Source organism: Barbatula barbatula, assembly GCF_947034865.1.
Source record: "Barbatula barbatula genome assembly, chromosome: 5".
In the NCBI taxonomy this organism is placed as follows: Eukaryota; Metazoa; Chordata; class Actinopteri; order Cypriniformes; family Nemacheilidae; genus Barbatula; species Barbatula barbatula.
The window spans coordinates 2,707,914-2,726,245 of NC_136769.1; the positions used below are offsets into that span (position 1 = coordinate 2,707,914).

General features: G+C 34.3%; 1 protein-coding gene across 1 annotated transcript; it reads right to left on the reverse strand.

Moving 5' to 3' along the window:
* Positions 1 to 768: 768 nt before the first annotated feature.
* On the reverse strand, positions 769 to 17,087 carry LOC306893688 (butyrophilin subfamily 1 member A1-like). Its single transcript, XM_079455639.1, has 9 exons — positions 16,973 to 17,087; positions 16,002 to 16,074; positions 12,464 to 12,814; positions 11,340 to 11,615; positions 10,749 to 10,856; positions 10,131 to 10,205; positions 9,904 to 9,948; positions 9,747 to 9,773; positions 769 to 2,748 (listed from the first exon to the last, which is right to left on the reverse strand). Exons 2-9 carry the CDS (start codon positions 16,057 to 16,059, stop codon positions 2,204 to 2,206), a joined length of 1,485 nt encoding a protein of 494 aa, XP_079311765.1. The 5' UTR covers positions 16,060 to 16,074; positions 16,973 to 17,087; the 3' UTR covers positions 769 to 2,203.
* Positions 17,088 to 18,332: the final 1,245 nt, after the last annotated feature.

Sequence of the window (18,332 nt, forward strand, 5' to 3'; positions counted from 1 at the left end):
AATGTATAAATATACACTTCAGTAGTGATGGGAAAGCATGAGAACATCTCCTCAATATTATTGAATCATGTGCCAAAACATCTCAAACTGGCCATTATGAACATTTAATGAAGAAAACACAACTAGTGATTTATCAAACTATAGATCCATCTCCAATCTGGAAGAATTTAGTAGTTGTGTTCACTCAATTTTGTCCATTCCTGCAGAAAATAACATCAACAAATAAAATGTGTCAGGATTTAGTCTCTATTATAACACAGAACACGTGCTTGTTAAAGTTATAAATGATGTCTAACATAGATCAAAGCTGCATTTGACATTATAGATCATGACACAGTGTTTGTATCCGGGGACGGGCACAGAGTTAGTTTAGATCCCATTAGATCAGAAAGATGCTGTAGCTCGACTGTTATATTTTCAGCTTCTTCTATAAGTTTCCTTTTCTATCTAGACAATAGATGAAATGAAGATAAAGAATTAAATCCATTTCTTCTGCATTTACGGATATTTTTCTCAATGATCTGAGCTACACTTCAATGTATGAATTCATTAAAATAATCTGTCATTATTCTGAACCAGACGTCACTTCAGACAGATACAGTTGTTTAATAACTCACAGGCATCTGGAGGCTATTTTATGGATAAAAGATGTGAAAATCTAAATGTTTAAAATAAAACAACACCATTAGGAACATAAAACACAACAGTTAAAAAACATAATATCTCAAGAGATAAATAAACTACAGGCTCAGATATACAACATGAAGTGAGATTTCTGTGTTATTACTTTAATTATTTATAGTCTGACATACACGATTATAATGAATCCATTTGTATTACTTATTTAAACAGACTAAACCAAATGAATATCAATAAACTGAAAAAATAAGTAACAAGTAAAAAAAATGATGTAAAAACATGACAAATATGTTTAACATAATGAATCAAGATCTATTGTTATTTGTATTCAGAATCAGCATCACAATACAATCACAATAAAAACTTTAAACTTTGACAAATATAATCTGGAACAATAAATCTAATCTGTTTTCGGTCGATTCCCTCCTGTCAGCCGTCTCTCCAGTCGCTGGTTTTAATCAGATTGATCAGATTTGTCAAATGTCCTATTGGGAAACTCAACTGTGCTGAAATATTGAGATTATAACACAAAGTCCTATGAAGTGAATCTGGAACAATAAAAGCAAATAAACTGCAGTGAGATCCGTCACAGAACTTCACAAAATAAACTCAAAACAATATGAACAGATTCAGAAACACTGAGCAGATGATGATCAGACAGAAGAAACTCAACTGAAGAAAAGCAAAACTCATCACACGAACTAAAACAATTTTATTAAAGTAAAGAATGATTCAACACAATAATGTTTTCATTAGGACTTCAGAGGACTTCACAAAGTGACAATACATACACATCTGATCACTATACTGAGATTAATCCTGTAACCATAAAAGTCTTTTAATCCTGAAGAGTTTTAATGTTTCTAAAAGCATATCAGTGTGAATCCTTAAAGGGACAGTTCACCCAAAAATAAACATTCTGTCATCGTTTACTCAACTTTGAGTTTCTGTATAAATGTCTTTGTTGTGATGAACACAGAGAAATATAAGTTTGGGTGAACTATCCCTTTAAGAAACTGCTTGATAAAATGACGAGAAAACTTTTCAGCACATTTTACACAAAGTCTGAAGACGATCAAATATAACTTTTCATTTATATTTTTGTAATATTTGTTAATCTAGTTTATAAAGTTTACTTTTATCCTCAAATGTAAAGAATGGGCGACTCTGAACTTTTGAACAGAAGTGAATGTTTGGGAGAAAACATGCTGTAGATTTAATGAAGAACTAAGAAAGAGACAAAAGAGTAATGAAGAATAAACACATTGAAGAGATGATTTATGAAGTAACAGTAAAAGTGAAAGATTGACACAGATGTTTCTCACAGTGTGTTCTTAACTGTGCTCATATACTGATATAATGTTGAGTCTCACACACACATTCATCTATTGTCTCCATTTAACATGAATAAAGACAAACTGAAGTCATGAGTTTATATTCCTCGTCTTTAATCCTGAACCAGAATTTACAATCACAATATCCTGTTGTTCATGAACATGTTTATTCTGTTCTCTGTCTGTTATTCTCTCCTCCCTTTATATTCAGATCAGATATTTATCAGATCTCATGAGAGATCACAGATGATGAGTGAACCAGAGCTGTAATATAAATAATAACCCAAAGAGAAAACAGGATATAGTTTCTTAGTGAAAGATTGATCAGTAAAAGAGTGAATATGACACATGGACTCCACATAATAAAATGAGACTCGACTCTTCTCATAATCCACAAACACACCGATCCTCTCAGGCTTCACACTCAGAGAAAGATCAACACGATTCTCACCAGCCCAATAATACCCGTATCTCAAACATACAGTCCAGTATCCATTCTGAGGATTCAGATCAAACCAGCCCTTCCTCTGAGCAGATTCTCTGGTCACACCCACACGCCACCAATCTACCCCCTTCACCTGCACCTCATAATAAAAACACCCTGAAGAGAATCCTTCATCTCCAAGAACACATTGACGCTCATCAAACTTGTTCTTGTGTCCTGTATCTTCATTCTTCACTGTTTCATGTTGTTTGTCTTCATATCTCACTTGTTTCCCCTCATGAGACACAATGAGACGAGGATGAGCTGAATCAGCATCCAGAGTCACATTCACTGTTAAAATATGAAGAATTCTGTTTAACACATGAATGATGTCATAATAATGAGAATATTAGTCTGTTTAACACATGAATGATGTCATAATAATGAGAATATTAGTCTGTTTAACACATGAATGATGTCATAATGATGAGAATATTAGTCTGTTTTACACACGAATGATGTCATAATGATGAGAATATTAGTCTGTTTAACACATGAATGATGTCATAATGATGAGAATATTAGTCTGTTTTACACACGAATGATGTCATAATGATGAGAATATTAGTCTGTTTAACACATGAATGATGTCATAATGATGAGAATATTAGTCTGTTTAACACATGAATGATGTCATAATGATGAGAGTATTAGTCTGTTTAACACATGAATGATGTCATAATGATGAGAATATTAGTCTGTTTAACACATGAATGATGTCATAATGATGAGAATATTAGTCTGTTTAACACATGAATGATGTCATAATGATGAAAATATTAGTCTGTTTAACACATGAATGATGTCATAATGATGAAAATGAGAATATTAGTCTGTTTAACACATGCATGATGTCATAATGATGAGAATGAGAATATTAGTCTGTTTAACACATGAATGATGTCATAATGATGAGAATATTAGTCTGTTTTACACACGAATGATGTCATAATGATGAGAATATTAGTCTGTTTAACACATGAATGATGTCATAATGATGAAAATATTAGTCTGTTTAACACATGAATGATGTCATAATGATGAGAATGAGAATATTAGTCTGTTTAACACATGAATGATGTCATAATGATGAGAATGAGAATATTAGTCTGTTTAACACATGAATGATGTCATAATGATGAGAATATTAGTCTGTTACACATGAATGATGTCATAATGATGTGAGAATATTAGTCTGTTTAACACATGAATGATGTCATAATGATGAGAATATTAGTCTGTTTTACACACGAATGATGTCATAATGTTGAGAATATTAGTCTGTTTAACACATGAATGATGTCATAATGATGAGAATATTAGTCTGTTTAACACATGAATGATGTCATAATGATGAGAGAATATTAGTCTGTTACACATGAATGATGTCATAATGATGAGAATATTAGTCTGTTTAACACATGAATGATGTCATAATGATGAGAATATTAGTCTGTTTAACACATGAATGATGTCATAATGATGAGAATATTAGTCTGTTTAACACATGAATGATGTCATAATGATGAGAATATTAGTCTGTTTAACACATGAATGATGTCATAATGATGAGAGAATATTAGTCTGTTACACATGAATGATGTCATAATGATGAGAATATTAGTCTGTTTAACACATGAATGATGTCATAATGATGAGAATATTAGTCTGTTTAACACATGAATGATGTCATAATGATGAGCATATTAGTCTGTTTAACACATGAATGATGTCATAATGATGAGAATATTAGTCTGTTTAACACATGAATGATGTCATAATTATGAGAATATTAGTCCGTTTAACACATGAATGATGTCATAATGATGAGAATATTAGTCCGTTTAACACATGAATGATGTCATAATGATGAGAATATTAGTCTGTTTAACACATGAATGATGTCATAATGATGAGAATATTAGTCTGTTTAACACATGAATGATGTCATAATGATGAGAATATTAGTCTGTTTAACACATGAATGATGTCATAATGATGAGAATATTAGTCTGTTTAACACATGAATGATGTCATAATGATGTGAGAATATTAGTCTGTTTAACACATGAATGATGTCATAATGATGAGAATATTAGTCTGTTACACGTGAATGATGTCATAATGATGAGAATATTAGTCTGTTTTACACATGAATGATGTCATAATGATGACAATATTAGTCTGTTTAACACATGAATGATGTCATAATGATGTGAGAATATTAGTCTGTTACACATGAATGATGTCATAATGATGAGAATATTAGTCTGTTTTACACATGAATGATGTCATAATGATGAGAATATTAGTCTGTTTAACACATGAATGATGTCATAATGATGAGAATATTAGTCTGTTTTACACACGAATGATGTCATAATGATGAGAATATTAGTCTGTTTAACACATGAATGATGTCATAATGATGAGAATATTAGTCTGTTTAACACATGAATGATGTCATAATTATGAGAATATTAGTCCGTTTAACACATGAATGATGTCATAATGATGAGAATATTAGTCTGTTTAACACATGAATGATGTCATAATGATGAGAATATTAGTCTGTTTAACACATGAATGATGTCATAATGATGAGAATATTAGTCTGTTTAACACATGAATGATGTCATAATGATGAGAATATTAGTCTGTTTAACACATGAATGATGTCATAATGATGAGAATATTAGTCTGTTTAACACATGAATGATGTCATAATGATGTGAGAATATTAGTCTGTTTAACACATGAATGATGTCATAATGATGAGAATATTAGTCTGTTTAACACATGAATGATGTCATAATAATGAGAATATTAGTCTGTTTAACACATGAATGATGTCATAATGATGAGAATATTAGTCTGTTTTACACATGAATGATGTCATAATAATGAGAATATTAGTCTGTTTAACACATGAATGATGTCATAATGATGAGAATATTAGTCTGTTACACATGAATGATGTCATAATGATGAGAATATTAGTCTGTTTAACACATGAATGATGTCATAATGATGAGAATATTAGTCTGTTTAACACATGAATGATGTCATAATGATGAGAATATTAGTCTGTTTTACACATGAATGATGTCATAATGATGAGAATATTAGTCTGTTTAACACATGAATGATGTCATAATGATGAGAATATTAGTCTGTTTAACACATGAATGATGTCATAATGATGAGAATATTAGTCTGTTACACGTGAATGATGTCATAATGATGAGAATATTAGTCTGTTTTACACATGAATGATGTCATAATGATGACAATATTAGTCTGTTTTACACATGAATGATGTCATAATGATGACAATATTAGTCTGTTTAACACATGAATGATGTCATAATGATGTGAGAATATTAGTCTGTTTTACACATGAATGATGTCATAATGATGAGAATATTAGTCTGTTTAACACATGAATGATGTCATAATGATGTGAGAATATTAGTCTGTTTAACACATGAATGATGTCATAATGATGAGAATATTAGTCTGTTTAACACATGAATGATGTCATAATGATGTGAGAATATTAGTCTGTTACACATGAATGATGTCATAATGATGAGAATATTAGTCTGTTTAACACATGAATGATGTCATAATGATGAGAATAAGAATATTAGTTTGTGCTTTTCTAGAAACAAAACATAATCACAGTAAATGAACTGATATATAATAAAAGATCAAACTAACAGAGATGATAAACAAACTCAACATGACAAGAACAACAAGAGAAACACATTTAAGTCGACATGTTCATGTTATATTTATGTCTCATATAAAGTGTATTTCATCATTAAGTTCTCAGATTGTGAATGATTGTTTGTGTTCTCATCATGTGAGACAGATGATCAATACTGAGTGTGATTGTGGATCATAAAACAACAAACACACAATCCTGACAGATATGAGACACTATTCAGTGTCAATACAACTCTAGAAAGAGTCAAAGATTTACATTATTATGAGTCCAGTTGTGTTCAGATGAAGAAAAGTAGAAGACCTGTACATCTAAGATGACATCAGGATGAGTAAATGATGAGTTTCATTTCATTTCTGGGTGAAATATTCCTTTAAGACTTTAAGAGTAAATCTACAGTGTTGTTCTGGTGTGTTTTTATAGAGCGTCAACATCACAGTTTCAGTCTTTGAGTCTTTTATGACTCTTTGTCTCATATAATGTGACTTTACAAAAGACTCAAGAAGCATTCAGAAAACAGAACTTCACACACTATTGTTTTATGTGTATTGTGTTGTCTTTCATGTATAAGTTTGTGTGAACCTTTAATTTGAAGTGCCTCTTAATTTGAAGGGCTCGTCTCATCGTAAAGTTTCCTAGTTCACGGTTTTGTTTTGGTCTGTAGTTTCAGAAGGCTAGCGGGATTATTTCTGTGTTCATCAGCATGTATTTTACACTGTAAACGCCACAGAGGCAACGTCGTAAGTTAATAATTTCATAACTACATTCATAAGTTAGCGATAAAAATATTATTTATATTAAGAAGGCAATTGTTTTTCTTGCATTTAAAAACGTTTTATTTTCACTTATTTACATGAGAAAGCACATGTTAGAGTTAAATGGTAATTTTTATAGTTTTCTTTGTTACAGTTTTCACTCTGATCTTGTAAAATGAGAAAAAGAGCCAAAGTAAAGAGCATCTAAAGTTTACCACGACTTGAGTCTTCATTTGAGAGGACGAGTTTAGCTAGTTGTATAGCTGCACTTGCTACAGTGCAGTGAGGACAACATATGTATATCTATGTGATCTGGACAGCATGTCTGCTTTCTGTGCGGCCAAATGAGTAATAACCTCATGGAACAAGTAAATACTTTCTTAGTCTTAATAGTTCTGTCATAGAGTAATAAAGTGTTACTGTTCAATCCTTCAGATGAAATGATGACAAGCGTTCTCTTACGTCTCTCCCCAGTTATTTGTCTGGGTGTGAAAAAGATAACATAAACATAAAAGGACATAAAAAGTGGCCTAATGGTTAGAGAGTTGGGCTTGTGATCAGAAGGTTGCTGGTTCTAATCTCAGTGCCAGCAGGTCATGACTGAAGGGCCCTTGAGCAAGACACCTTACCCCCGATTGCTCTGCAGTAATGTGACACTGTAAAAAACTACTTGTAAGTCGCTTTGGATAAAAGCTTCTGCCAAATGAATAAATGTAAATGTTCTATGTTTTCGGAATGTTATCATTATGTTCTCAATACACATCATAGCGCTCTGCCTTTGCCTTCGAGCAGAGGCCAAGATGTTCTGTTTGGAATAACGGGCATCACTTCTCATAAACCAGCTCGGGATTCTTGCTTGGGGGCAAAGGGAGGGGGTGTCACGTTTGAATCAAATATATACTCTGTGTCCAGTAGGAAAGAACACCTTTTCTCTGCACCATCTCATTGCTTATGATGCAGATTAAATGACAATAAAATACTTTGCAAAGTAACCTCACCTCTCTGTGTATTGCGTTTGTTAAAATGGACTCATCTAGATTAAGGAATAAGAAAATTCCACAACATAATGGACGGATCTAAAGTAGCTTTCTGAACAACTGGCTCAAGTTAACCGGGTCATGAGCTTAAAAAACTGTGATTTATTTTCAATGGTTTAAATTGATGCAGTTGTCATTAATTCAGTCATTTTTACATTCATAATTTCCCAAATAAGCATTTAGTCCTGAGATTTAGTTTTTTATGACAACTTTATAATTATATATTCAGATAACAATCCTATAGACAGTTAGTAGTGCTCATGTATGTCCTCAGGAAGATATAAAATAATATGTGATTAATTATCATTTTCCTTTTCATTTCTTTTCCTCAGTCAATAGTTTTATTTTCTTATGTCTTTGTTTTGGAGGATTAATTAAGGACTGTATTTACTGGAAAAGGTGGATTTGTAGAACACATACGACTCAGATTTGAAGCAGAGTTTGTAGTTTACTCTTGATTCAGGTTGAATAGTAACAATAAGTGGTAACAGTAAGTGGTCTGAAAATAATAAAGAATAACAATAATATTAGATATACAGCTAAATCAATAACATTCACCAAGGCAATAAACTGGTAACGTTATTAAAGTTATTGCAGTTCCTAGATAATCCACAAGGTGGCATTCAAGGGACGCACATAGAGCCATTATAGTGTCATTACAGGCAGTAACATCCAATATAAGAAATGGCACATAACGCGATATTTACACAAATATAGGCAAACAACCATATAAACCACCATCCAGAAATATATCTCACTCTATGAACGTACTCATGCATTACTTATATTAAACATAAACGGATAAATGTTGGCGCATGGGCGCTAGCGTGAGCTGCCGCGATGGTGAGCAAAACGAGCTCGTGATAACTCAATAAAGTACACAAATCTACTTTAAACGCATATATAACATCACAGGATAAAAGGAAATAAACAACTTACATGTCAGTAACTCGCTCACATAAAACCACTACTGAAGGAAAGATGAGATATCAATCTCCTGCATCAGAGCATCTCTTACTGACTGACGTCATTTATTAAACGACGCTCTGATTGGATGAAACCTTCAGTCTTTATTATCAAATAGCTGTTGTGTATCAATGCAAAACCGTAAAAAGTACTTTAGAAATAAATGTGAATTTAACTGATGTTTTCTTTTCTTCTCATAATCTCACAAAAGCTTCGGCTCATTGACGCTGGTGTCAGGGGTGAGAATTTAGCTTTGCTTTTATCTAATGATTTGATGCTTTTGTACAATTCACATCCCATGAATTCATAAGAATAAAACACCTCATAAAATACATATAAATCCCATGAGATCATGCTGGTTTCTCAAGAACCTTCATCTCCAAACTCAGAACCACAAAGCATTTTAAACTTCATTAAAATAAGATTTAAAATAGGTGGTTTCAAAAATAACTACTTCATAATACTACATTACTCATATCTGAATTTATGCATTTATGCACTGAGCACCTGAACATATTTCACTGTTTGTGAATGAATTATTGTGAAACATTTCTAGGATAAATCAGAGTTCTGGGCTTTATGATTCTTATCTCACGTCACTTCACATCAGATTTATAAGGTTTGATTTTCAGTTCATAAAGTATCTCTGTGTCTCTATCAGGTTGTGAATCATTAAATCATGTTCATGTGTTCAGACGCTGATAAAGATCCTATAGCTCACTTTACATTGAGACACAAACAATCACCTGTAACAGCTGTAGATCTAAAACACTTGAATCATGTGATCAAACTTTCACTTACCTGCATGTTTTCTTAACAGTGAAGTCACTATAACACACAGATAGTATTGAGTTATACAGAGTCCACAACAGAATTATACTAATGATCGATAACACAAATATATAAGATGTTTAATAATGTATAAATTGAATAAATAGAGACTTTAAAATCAATTTACCGCTTTCTACAGTCCCCTTCTCTCTCTGTGTAAGTGTCTCACGCTCTAAAGAAAATTTAAAGTAAAGAAAAAACAGAATAAATATATAGAAAACAGAAAATACAAAAGAAACATATACAAACATAAAAATTTAGAAAAGATTGAATATTTAATATTTGAGTCCTAAAATACTCAGTTGACCAAAAAACAAATTATCAATCACTTAACAAGCCAAGAGATAAAATTACCCTTCAGTATTCTCTGGTCTTCATTCTGTAATCTGTGTTTCTCTCTCTGTAATCTCTGTTTCTCTCTCTGTCGTTCTGAAGAGAAAACAGCATTGAAATGATATAATTATGACTTAACAAGAGGAATAACAAACACCTTATATTATTATAATTTGTGATGATGGTGTTTGTATATTGTCCTGTATTGATCCTGTATATCGTGTGTTTAGTTTAGTTTCCATCACAGATCATAAAACTTGAGAAGTGAAATATCTCAAATGTGTGTTTAAGTCAAGTCAAGTCAGCTTTATTTATATAGCGCTTTTTTACAGCAGCTGTACAAGTAAACATTGACTATAAGCAAAACATATAAGGTTATGCAAGTCAAAACACAGTTCAAATATCAGAGAGACTATAACTTCCTATATGCAGTGTTAATGAGATAAAACTATAAAATTCTTAACTGAAGATAAGATGAATCTAAATCTGTATAAAGTTGCTTTTTTAAAACTATAACAAACATCATTCACACACACACCATGAGAGGCTCATGCCGACATAAACAACATTTCTAACTAACTTCACACTATATATACAGTATTAATAAAAGTGAAATATGATAAAACACATGAATGTTACCTCTCTTTTTACAGACAAACACAGTGATCAGTATCACACCAGTCACACCGAGAACAACAGCAACTGATATCAGAATCACTGAAGATCTCCAAGAGAGAAACAATTTACCTGTAAAACAAAACTGAGACTCAATGTTTACAGTCTAAAATAACTCAGTTTCATTCTAAATATAAACAATTACACAATGTTTTTAGCGCAATATTTTACATGTAAACTCAAGTGCAGTGCAAACTATGTTACACAAAAACAAACATACAAAAGATCTGATGCTGTCAAACTTTCTTAATGTCAAGAATCATCTTCATCATCATCATCATCATCATCAATTGACCCCTAAAGACAGCTGATCATGTTTATATATAAGGACTCATTTCTGTTTGGGGAAGAAAGCTAAACAATGTCTCCTGAATCAAATAATCTGCTTTTAAACTGTCAAAGTAAATGATGAAAATAAGATCACGTGAGACTCCTGAAACCTCTTTAACTGATGTCAGTGATTATATTGAGTACAGTTATGAATATGTTCATGTTTTCTACTGCTTGAAATGATCATGAGATCAAAGGAAATACAGAACATAAATCTGTACTCACTGGATGTGATGATCTCAGCCTCCATCATGTGATGATTCATTCTGACTCTGCAGTGATATTTAGTGTCAGTGTTATATACAGTGATCATGTGTTTCACACTGAATCCATCTGTGTCATCTCTGTGTGTGTCTGTAGATTCAGATGTTAAAGTGACTCCTTCACTGTTCAGCCACACAAGATCAGGTTCAGGGTTCCAGCCTTTAGATTCACAGTGTAGACGAAGACCACCAGAAGCATCAAACCCATCTACAGTGACCACTGGAAGACGGCCTACAGCTACACAAGACAGGAATAAGGAACATTTGATTATTACATTTCTGAACTTGTTAAAAATCTTTTGTTCTTCTAACGACAGAAAAACAGAGACTGTCCTCCAAAAAATACTATTTTTTGAAAACTATTTTTTTCCATCTTAAGGACGAGCTCCTTCACCAGCACCAGCTTTTTATCATTAACTTTATTAAAGCAACAAGCCCCAAGAAGCAGTGGGTTACAGAGCATTTAACAGCTAAGAGCCTTGTAAATCCCACCTTAGCTGTTATAAAACGCACTGTAACCTCGCAGGGCTTATTGCTTTTATAAAACGGTTATTCCATATGCGTAGCAAAGTTTCATAAAATACAGTGGGTACGGAAAATACTTAGGACCATGTGATATTTCAGTTTTTCTTTTTGAATAAATCTGCAAAAATGTAAACAATTCTGTGTTTTTCTGTCAATATGAGGTGCTGTGTGTACAGTAATGAGAAACAAAAATGAACTTAAATGATTTTAGCAAATCATTGCAATATAACAAAGCATGAAAAATTTAAGGGGGTCTGAATACTTTCCGTACTCACTGTAAATTAATATTTAGGCTATTGTAATGCAGTCAGCCGTTATAAACTAGGGTATTTTATAATCATACTTAGCCAATCAGAATCAAGAACCAAAACTAACCGTTTTATAATAATATTTATGGTTTTGAAGAGATTTTGGAACATTTGTCAACCAAACAAAACACAAGAGTGAAAGTACAGTCACAGGGATTTATTGCAGAAGTTGATCAAAAAACTGTAGATTATAAAACAACTTCCAGTGCATCACATTAAGGTAAGAAAAAAAGTGTTCAGTGGTTTTATTCACCTTCAACTTTCAGATCAACATTGACGTCATCATACCAGGATTCAGACTGAATGAAACACTTGTAAAGTCCTTCATCAGAGATTTGGACTCTTGAGAGTTTGAGTGATGTGTTTCCTTTCTCTAGTTCTTCTTTAAACACTTGAGTTCTTCCTCTGTACGACTGAAGCTGATCTGTGTTTATGTCTTTATGATCTTCATACCGATGAACTATTGAGCCTTTGAGATCAAGTCTGATCCACTGGACTCTCATGTTCACAGCACTGATGTTGGGTTTGATAGAACACGGCAGAATCACATCTTCACCAGATACAGTCATCACAGGAGCTGAAGGACCGATCACCTCGTACTCATCTGATAGAAGAGACAGAAAACATGTCTGAACTCTTACAGTATGTCATTGGGTTTGTGTGGCTTTAGTTTGTTGATAAACAACAGTCCATGTAAAACATTATCATTACTGTTTGTTTTCAGTGTATGTGAAATATCAGTTTTAACACGTTGCAATGACTTAAAGGAGTCATATGACACAGCTAAAACGAATATTATTGTTTGTTATAGATGTAATGCAATATGAATACATGATTAAAGGTTAAAAAACGTTGTATTTTTCACATACTATGTATGTTTGTATCTCTTTCCCCGCCTCTCTGAAAAACGCAGAATTTTTACAAATCTTATCGCACTGAAAAGCGAGTTGTGCGATGATTGGTCAGTTATAAAGCTCTCTATTCGAATTGTTACTAGTAAGAGTTGAGTTATAGTGCTCTCTAATTTAAATAGTAAAAATGCAATTACGACGAGTAATGCTGAGGACCATTTAAGCTAATTCGGCTTGCCACGTCCTTGCGTTGTAGTGGTTTTTAACAAAAGGGTTCATGCACTACCGGTCTTGATCTTTCCCAGGTTTTGTGAAGCAATCATCTGTGAAATGCTCTGCACACACTTGAATATTCAGATTGTTCTGTTCTGGAACAGTGTTATAAATAAAATTTTATTAATTAGTTTTTAGTTTTCTCATCTTCTGGAAGGGCAAACAAAGAGGCTTTCTTTTCGCAATGAAACACAGCGTCTCCACGACATGGCTACGGTGGCGACGACACAATGAGATTTACACCTTACTTACGTTTACATTTGGCCGGTCTTATTCAAGTCAAACCACGAAGTGACGTGGTTACACGAGGCGTTTCATACGGTGGCCAAAAAGTGCAAAACAACAAATCTGAAAACTAAAAACAAATCTAAATTCAAAATAAAAAACCCAAAATCAAGTCAGAAACCACATGGACAAGTCTGAAAACAAAACGACAAGTCAGTCACACTGGAAAAGGTATTTTGTTGGAATGGGATAGCTACTGCTGATTGGACGAAACTTCTGTCAATCAAGATATCCATGACGCTCATTGTTACTATGAGAAAGGACATGCACATGTGATACAGCACATGTTCATTGATTAAGGTTTAAAAGGCAAATTTTGTTAATAAAGTTGAAACAGGCTCTTCTTGCATTAGGAGTAGATGCGTCTCTGTTTCAGCCTGCATTCATGCGCCCTGAGCAGCACGTATTATGCATCTGAAAGGAGACTGCATGTGAACCATCCATGATCGTCTTCCTCTCAGAAGATAAAAACAATATATATCAGGACCCAGGTCTCCGGTATGGTAAACCGTTACTTAACTGAATAAAACACAAGAGGTCCTTAGAACCCAGAAGATGATGGAGACGCAGTGACACCAGAGATTAACTTTAATATAAAAGGCAAAAATATTATCCACATTGAAAAATAAACCCCAAGTAATGAAGAAAATGCCACAGAGCCAAAGATCCACAGGAAAAACTGGATGCAAACAAATGGTAATCCCAATAGCTTCAAATGGGTAAACAAAAAGGCATCAATAGATAAATCTCAACGTAACCACAAAAGTATAACAACTATCTAACATAGGGAACTAATCTTCAAACACAGATCAACAAATTATTTCGTATTTATTTATTAAGAACTTTTCACAAAAAAAATAAAAGAAACACCAACAATAAAACAGCAATTAAATTAACTTGTTAAAATGCAAGGGAGCACATGACGTCAAAATAGTTTTTCTATCTGCAGTATACAACAAAGATTCATGACGTTTAACATTCAATAAAGGTAATATATATTACCTTTAAAATCCTCCAAAGCGCCCCTTTCTCCTAGCATTTTTCTGCGCAAAGTCCTTGACAATGTCTGTTATGTCCATCTGACGCGCGTGCTGGCTTTCAATGCTGAGTATCGCAAGTTCAGAAAGTCAGTCCTGGCTCATTGTGCTTCTCATGCAGGTTTTTATTAGTTTTAGTTTAGAAAAAGATTTCTCGCCACTTGCCACTGTGACGGGGACGGTTAAAAAAAGCTTCAGAGCTGTAGCCACATCCGTGACACTTGGTAGAATGTATGCTTCAGAATCAGTATCTCTGCAAGATCTTTAAATTAGCCCATTTCAAGTTTTTTTTATCTCAGAACGTAGGGCACTTCGAAACGAAAGCAACTGTGATGGAAATTCGGAGGAAATATCATCGTTGTAAGTCACTGCAAATGTTTCGGCACAAGCACGCAACTCATCATCAGTTGCATGTACGAGTTCACTTGGACGTAAGAAGCGGAATCGTTTCGCTATTGTATTCAAGCCTTTGAAACGTTGTTTGAGCTGGGAAACAGCTGTGTCAATGCACGCGTAATTTTCGGTACTTTTGCATTGAATTGCTCTTTTCGGTGTTGGTTAGACCGTTTTTGAGCTCCGCTGACATATTTTCTTTTACTCATTTTGTGCTCATAAGCTTCACTCTCTAAACAGTTGCGGAAATTCTTAATCGTGATTGGATAACAAGGACGACGGATATGGTCATAATCGCCAAACACGGTAGGCTGCAATTACCACCAAAATAAAAGTCCTATACATTCACGTTATAAAAACGGTTTAATTATTTATTCGAGTAATTTTTTTGGAGGCCCCCACAACGCGGGGCCCCCCCGCAGTGCGTGCCCTGCGGGCCCGTCCGCTACGCCACTGCATATAACATGATATGTACTTTAATCTGTGACCCTGTTGCTTGTGATGAGAGTGACAGACGCGATCGATTGTTTTCGCTTATAAATTTTAACATAAGCCTGGATATCTTGATTGACAGGAGTTTCAGCGAATCAGCATCAGCCGTCCCATTCCAACAAAATACCTTTTCCTGTTTGACTGATTTGTTGTGTGTTTTCTGACATATTTTGTTTACTGACTCATTTTGTTTTCTGACTTATTTTGATTTCCGAATTGTTATTGTGTTTTAAGATTTGCAATTTCGTTTTTAGATTTGCAATTTCGTTTTTAGATTTGCAATTTTGTTTTTAGATTTGATGTCGTGTTTTCAGATTTTGGCAATTTTACGTGTCTAATACATGCATGGGCAACTTATAACACACAAAAGACACAGAAAGACAAGTATTCGTGCCATATGACCTCTTTTAAATGTATAAACATAGTTTAAAAACTGTTTTTATAATGTGTGTATTATTACCTGCTCTTGAATCTGTTATTCCAGCAAAAAACAGCAGAATCACACAAATGAACTTCATCACTCCGAAACGCAGCTGCTTAAAAATATACAAAAACATTCTGTTTATACAAATACAACAAATCACCTTTTTCATATACATACAATAACATTCACATACAATAAAACTGATAAAAATGTACTTCTAGAAATAAAGGCTAATATAAAAATGTTCCTTGCAGGAAAACATGGTTCACTGAGATGGAGGCTTAAATCAAATTGTAACATCTGCTCCGTCTTCACTGACCAAGCCCCCATCACACCAGAGCCATCTACCCGATACCCCAGGACTACACTTCCCATCCTGCACTGTACCCATCTGACATCATTGATCACCCCACACCAGACTCCCGATACACTCCACCAGAATCCCATCCCAAGGACTCTATACATATAAACTTTACTTTGTTCCCCTGGATGTTTACTGATTTGCTTGAACTCATTCAAACGCACCCTGTTTACTTCAACACTGTGTGGCATCGATACTTCTCAGATGTACTGTTACAAAAATGGTGTCAGTTAACACTTAGTCACTTACTAACTTATTTATGTTTATTAATTTATTGACACACAGTTGGATTCTCAACATCATCAAGTGTAACATTCACCAGCAGTGACTTCTTTCTGTAATGCTGTCCTGTATTTCTCAACACTGATCATACGATCAGAAAAACATGTGCAGTCATTCAAACATCGAACATCATTTACACAAATTGAATTTATTAAGAACTTATTCACAGATAGTGAGATGCACTTCTATGAATATTTTAAGGAGAGAATGATCAACAGCATCATGTCAATGAGGAAACACAAGCTCAGAATAAAGACGCCATATTCCAGATAGAAAAGATTGTGAAGGGAACAGTTCTGCATAACCACACTGCACAGATCTGTTTATCTTTATAAATGTCAATTACATTTAATCTGTTTCTTACCTTCAGCTCAACATTTGGTGTTTTGTCAATCGTCTGAAGTGTGTGAATAAAATCTGTCGATGAGAGTTTGTTGTGGATTGAACAGGAACACTTTGTTTCACTTTCTCTTCTCACCTGAAGTGTTCACGGCTCCTCCCTCACTGTAAAGCTACTGTCTGTAATATACAGGAAACTGAGAAGAACTGCAGGGCTTATGACTGACATCTCCAGACAGATACAGATACTCAATGTTTCAGTGGTCAGTAAGATGAACGGCTATAAAATAATGAATCAAACTGAAACTGGATTTTTGGCATACAACACGAATTGACATAATTTTTATTCAACACCGAGCTTTATGTCAAACTTGTTCTTGTGTCCTGTGTCTTCATTCTTCTCTCTTTCATGTTGTTTGTCTTCACATCTCACTTGTTTTCCATCATGAGACACAATGGGACGAGGATGAGCTGAATCAGCATCCAGAGTCACATTCACAACACAAAAGAACACATTCACCTCCATTCTTTATGTGGACTTAACTTTAACTGATAGAGACTCTCTTACTCATCCAGTCGTCCCTCATCTCATCGTCTTGTGTGTCATAAACCCCTTTAAGACAAATGCACATTTATCATCCAGACACTTCAAGGAAAATCTCTGTTGATTCATTTAAGATAAAAAGAATAAATAATACCTGTGTGATCTGATCCGTCTCTCTGTCATCTGTATGTGACACTAAACAGCATCTCATTATCATGGAGGAAAGAAAACATTCAGTTGAAAAAAAAACTCTACTAACTGTGGTGAATCATCTATTTAAACCATCTACACACTATATATACAGAATTAATACATGTTTAATATGATAAAACACATGAATGTTACCTCTCTTTTTACAGACAAACACAAGGATCAGTATCACACCGAAAAAAACAGCATACTGGACACAACACGTTGGAGGTTGGATCTTCCTCTCCAGTTGGGAGTGCCTGCAGGTTCTCCACCTGATCCCAGAAGGGAGTGGTGAGAACCTTGGGTACGTAACCGGGCCGGGGTCTCAGGACAACGGGAGAGTCACCGGGCCCGAATTGTAGGCACCGTGAGTCACGGAGAATGCCTGGAGGTCCCCCACCCTCTTGATAGAGTGCGGTCTTCATTATCCCACGGGTAGATCACCAGGAAGAGAATAGGCGCCACTTATAAGCAGTGCTCTAGCCTGACAGGCTGCCACTCAAGGTCTCCTCGTCCCGTCCAGGGGCCAGGCATGGAGATTCCAGAGGCCTGGATTGGGTTGCCAAACCGTGCCCTTCCCCTGCGACAGAAGGTCCTTTGTCGGGTGAATTGGCCAGGGGCAGCTTTCGTCAAATCCACCAGTACTGAA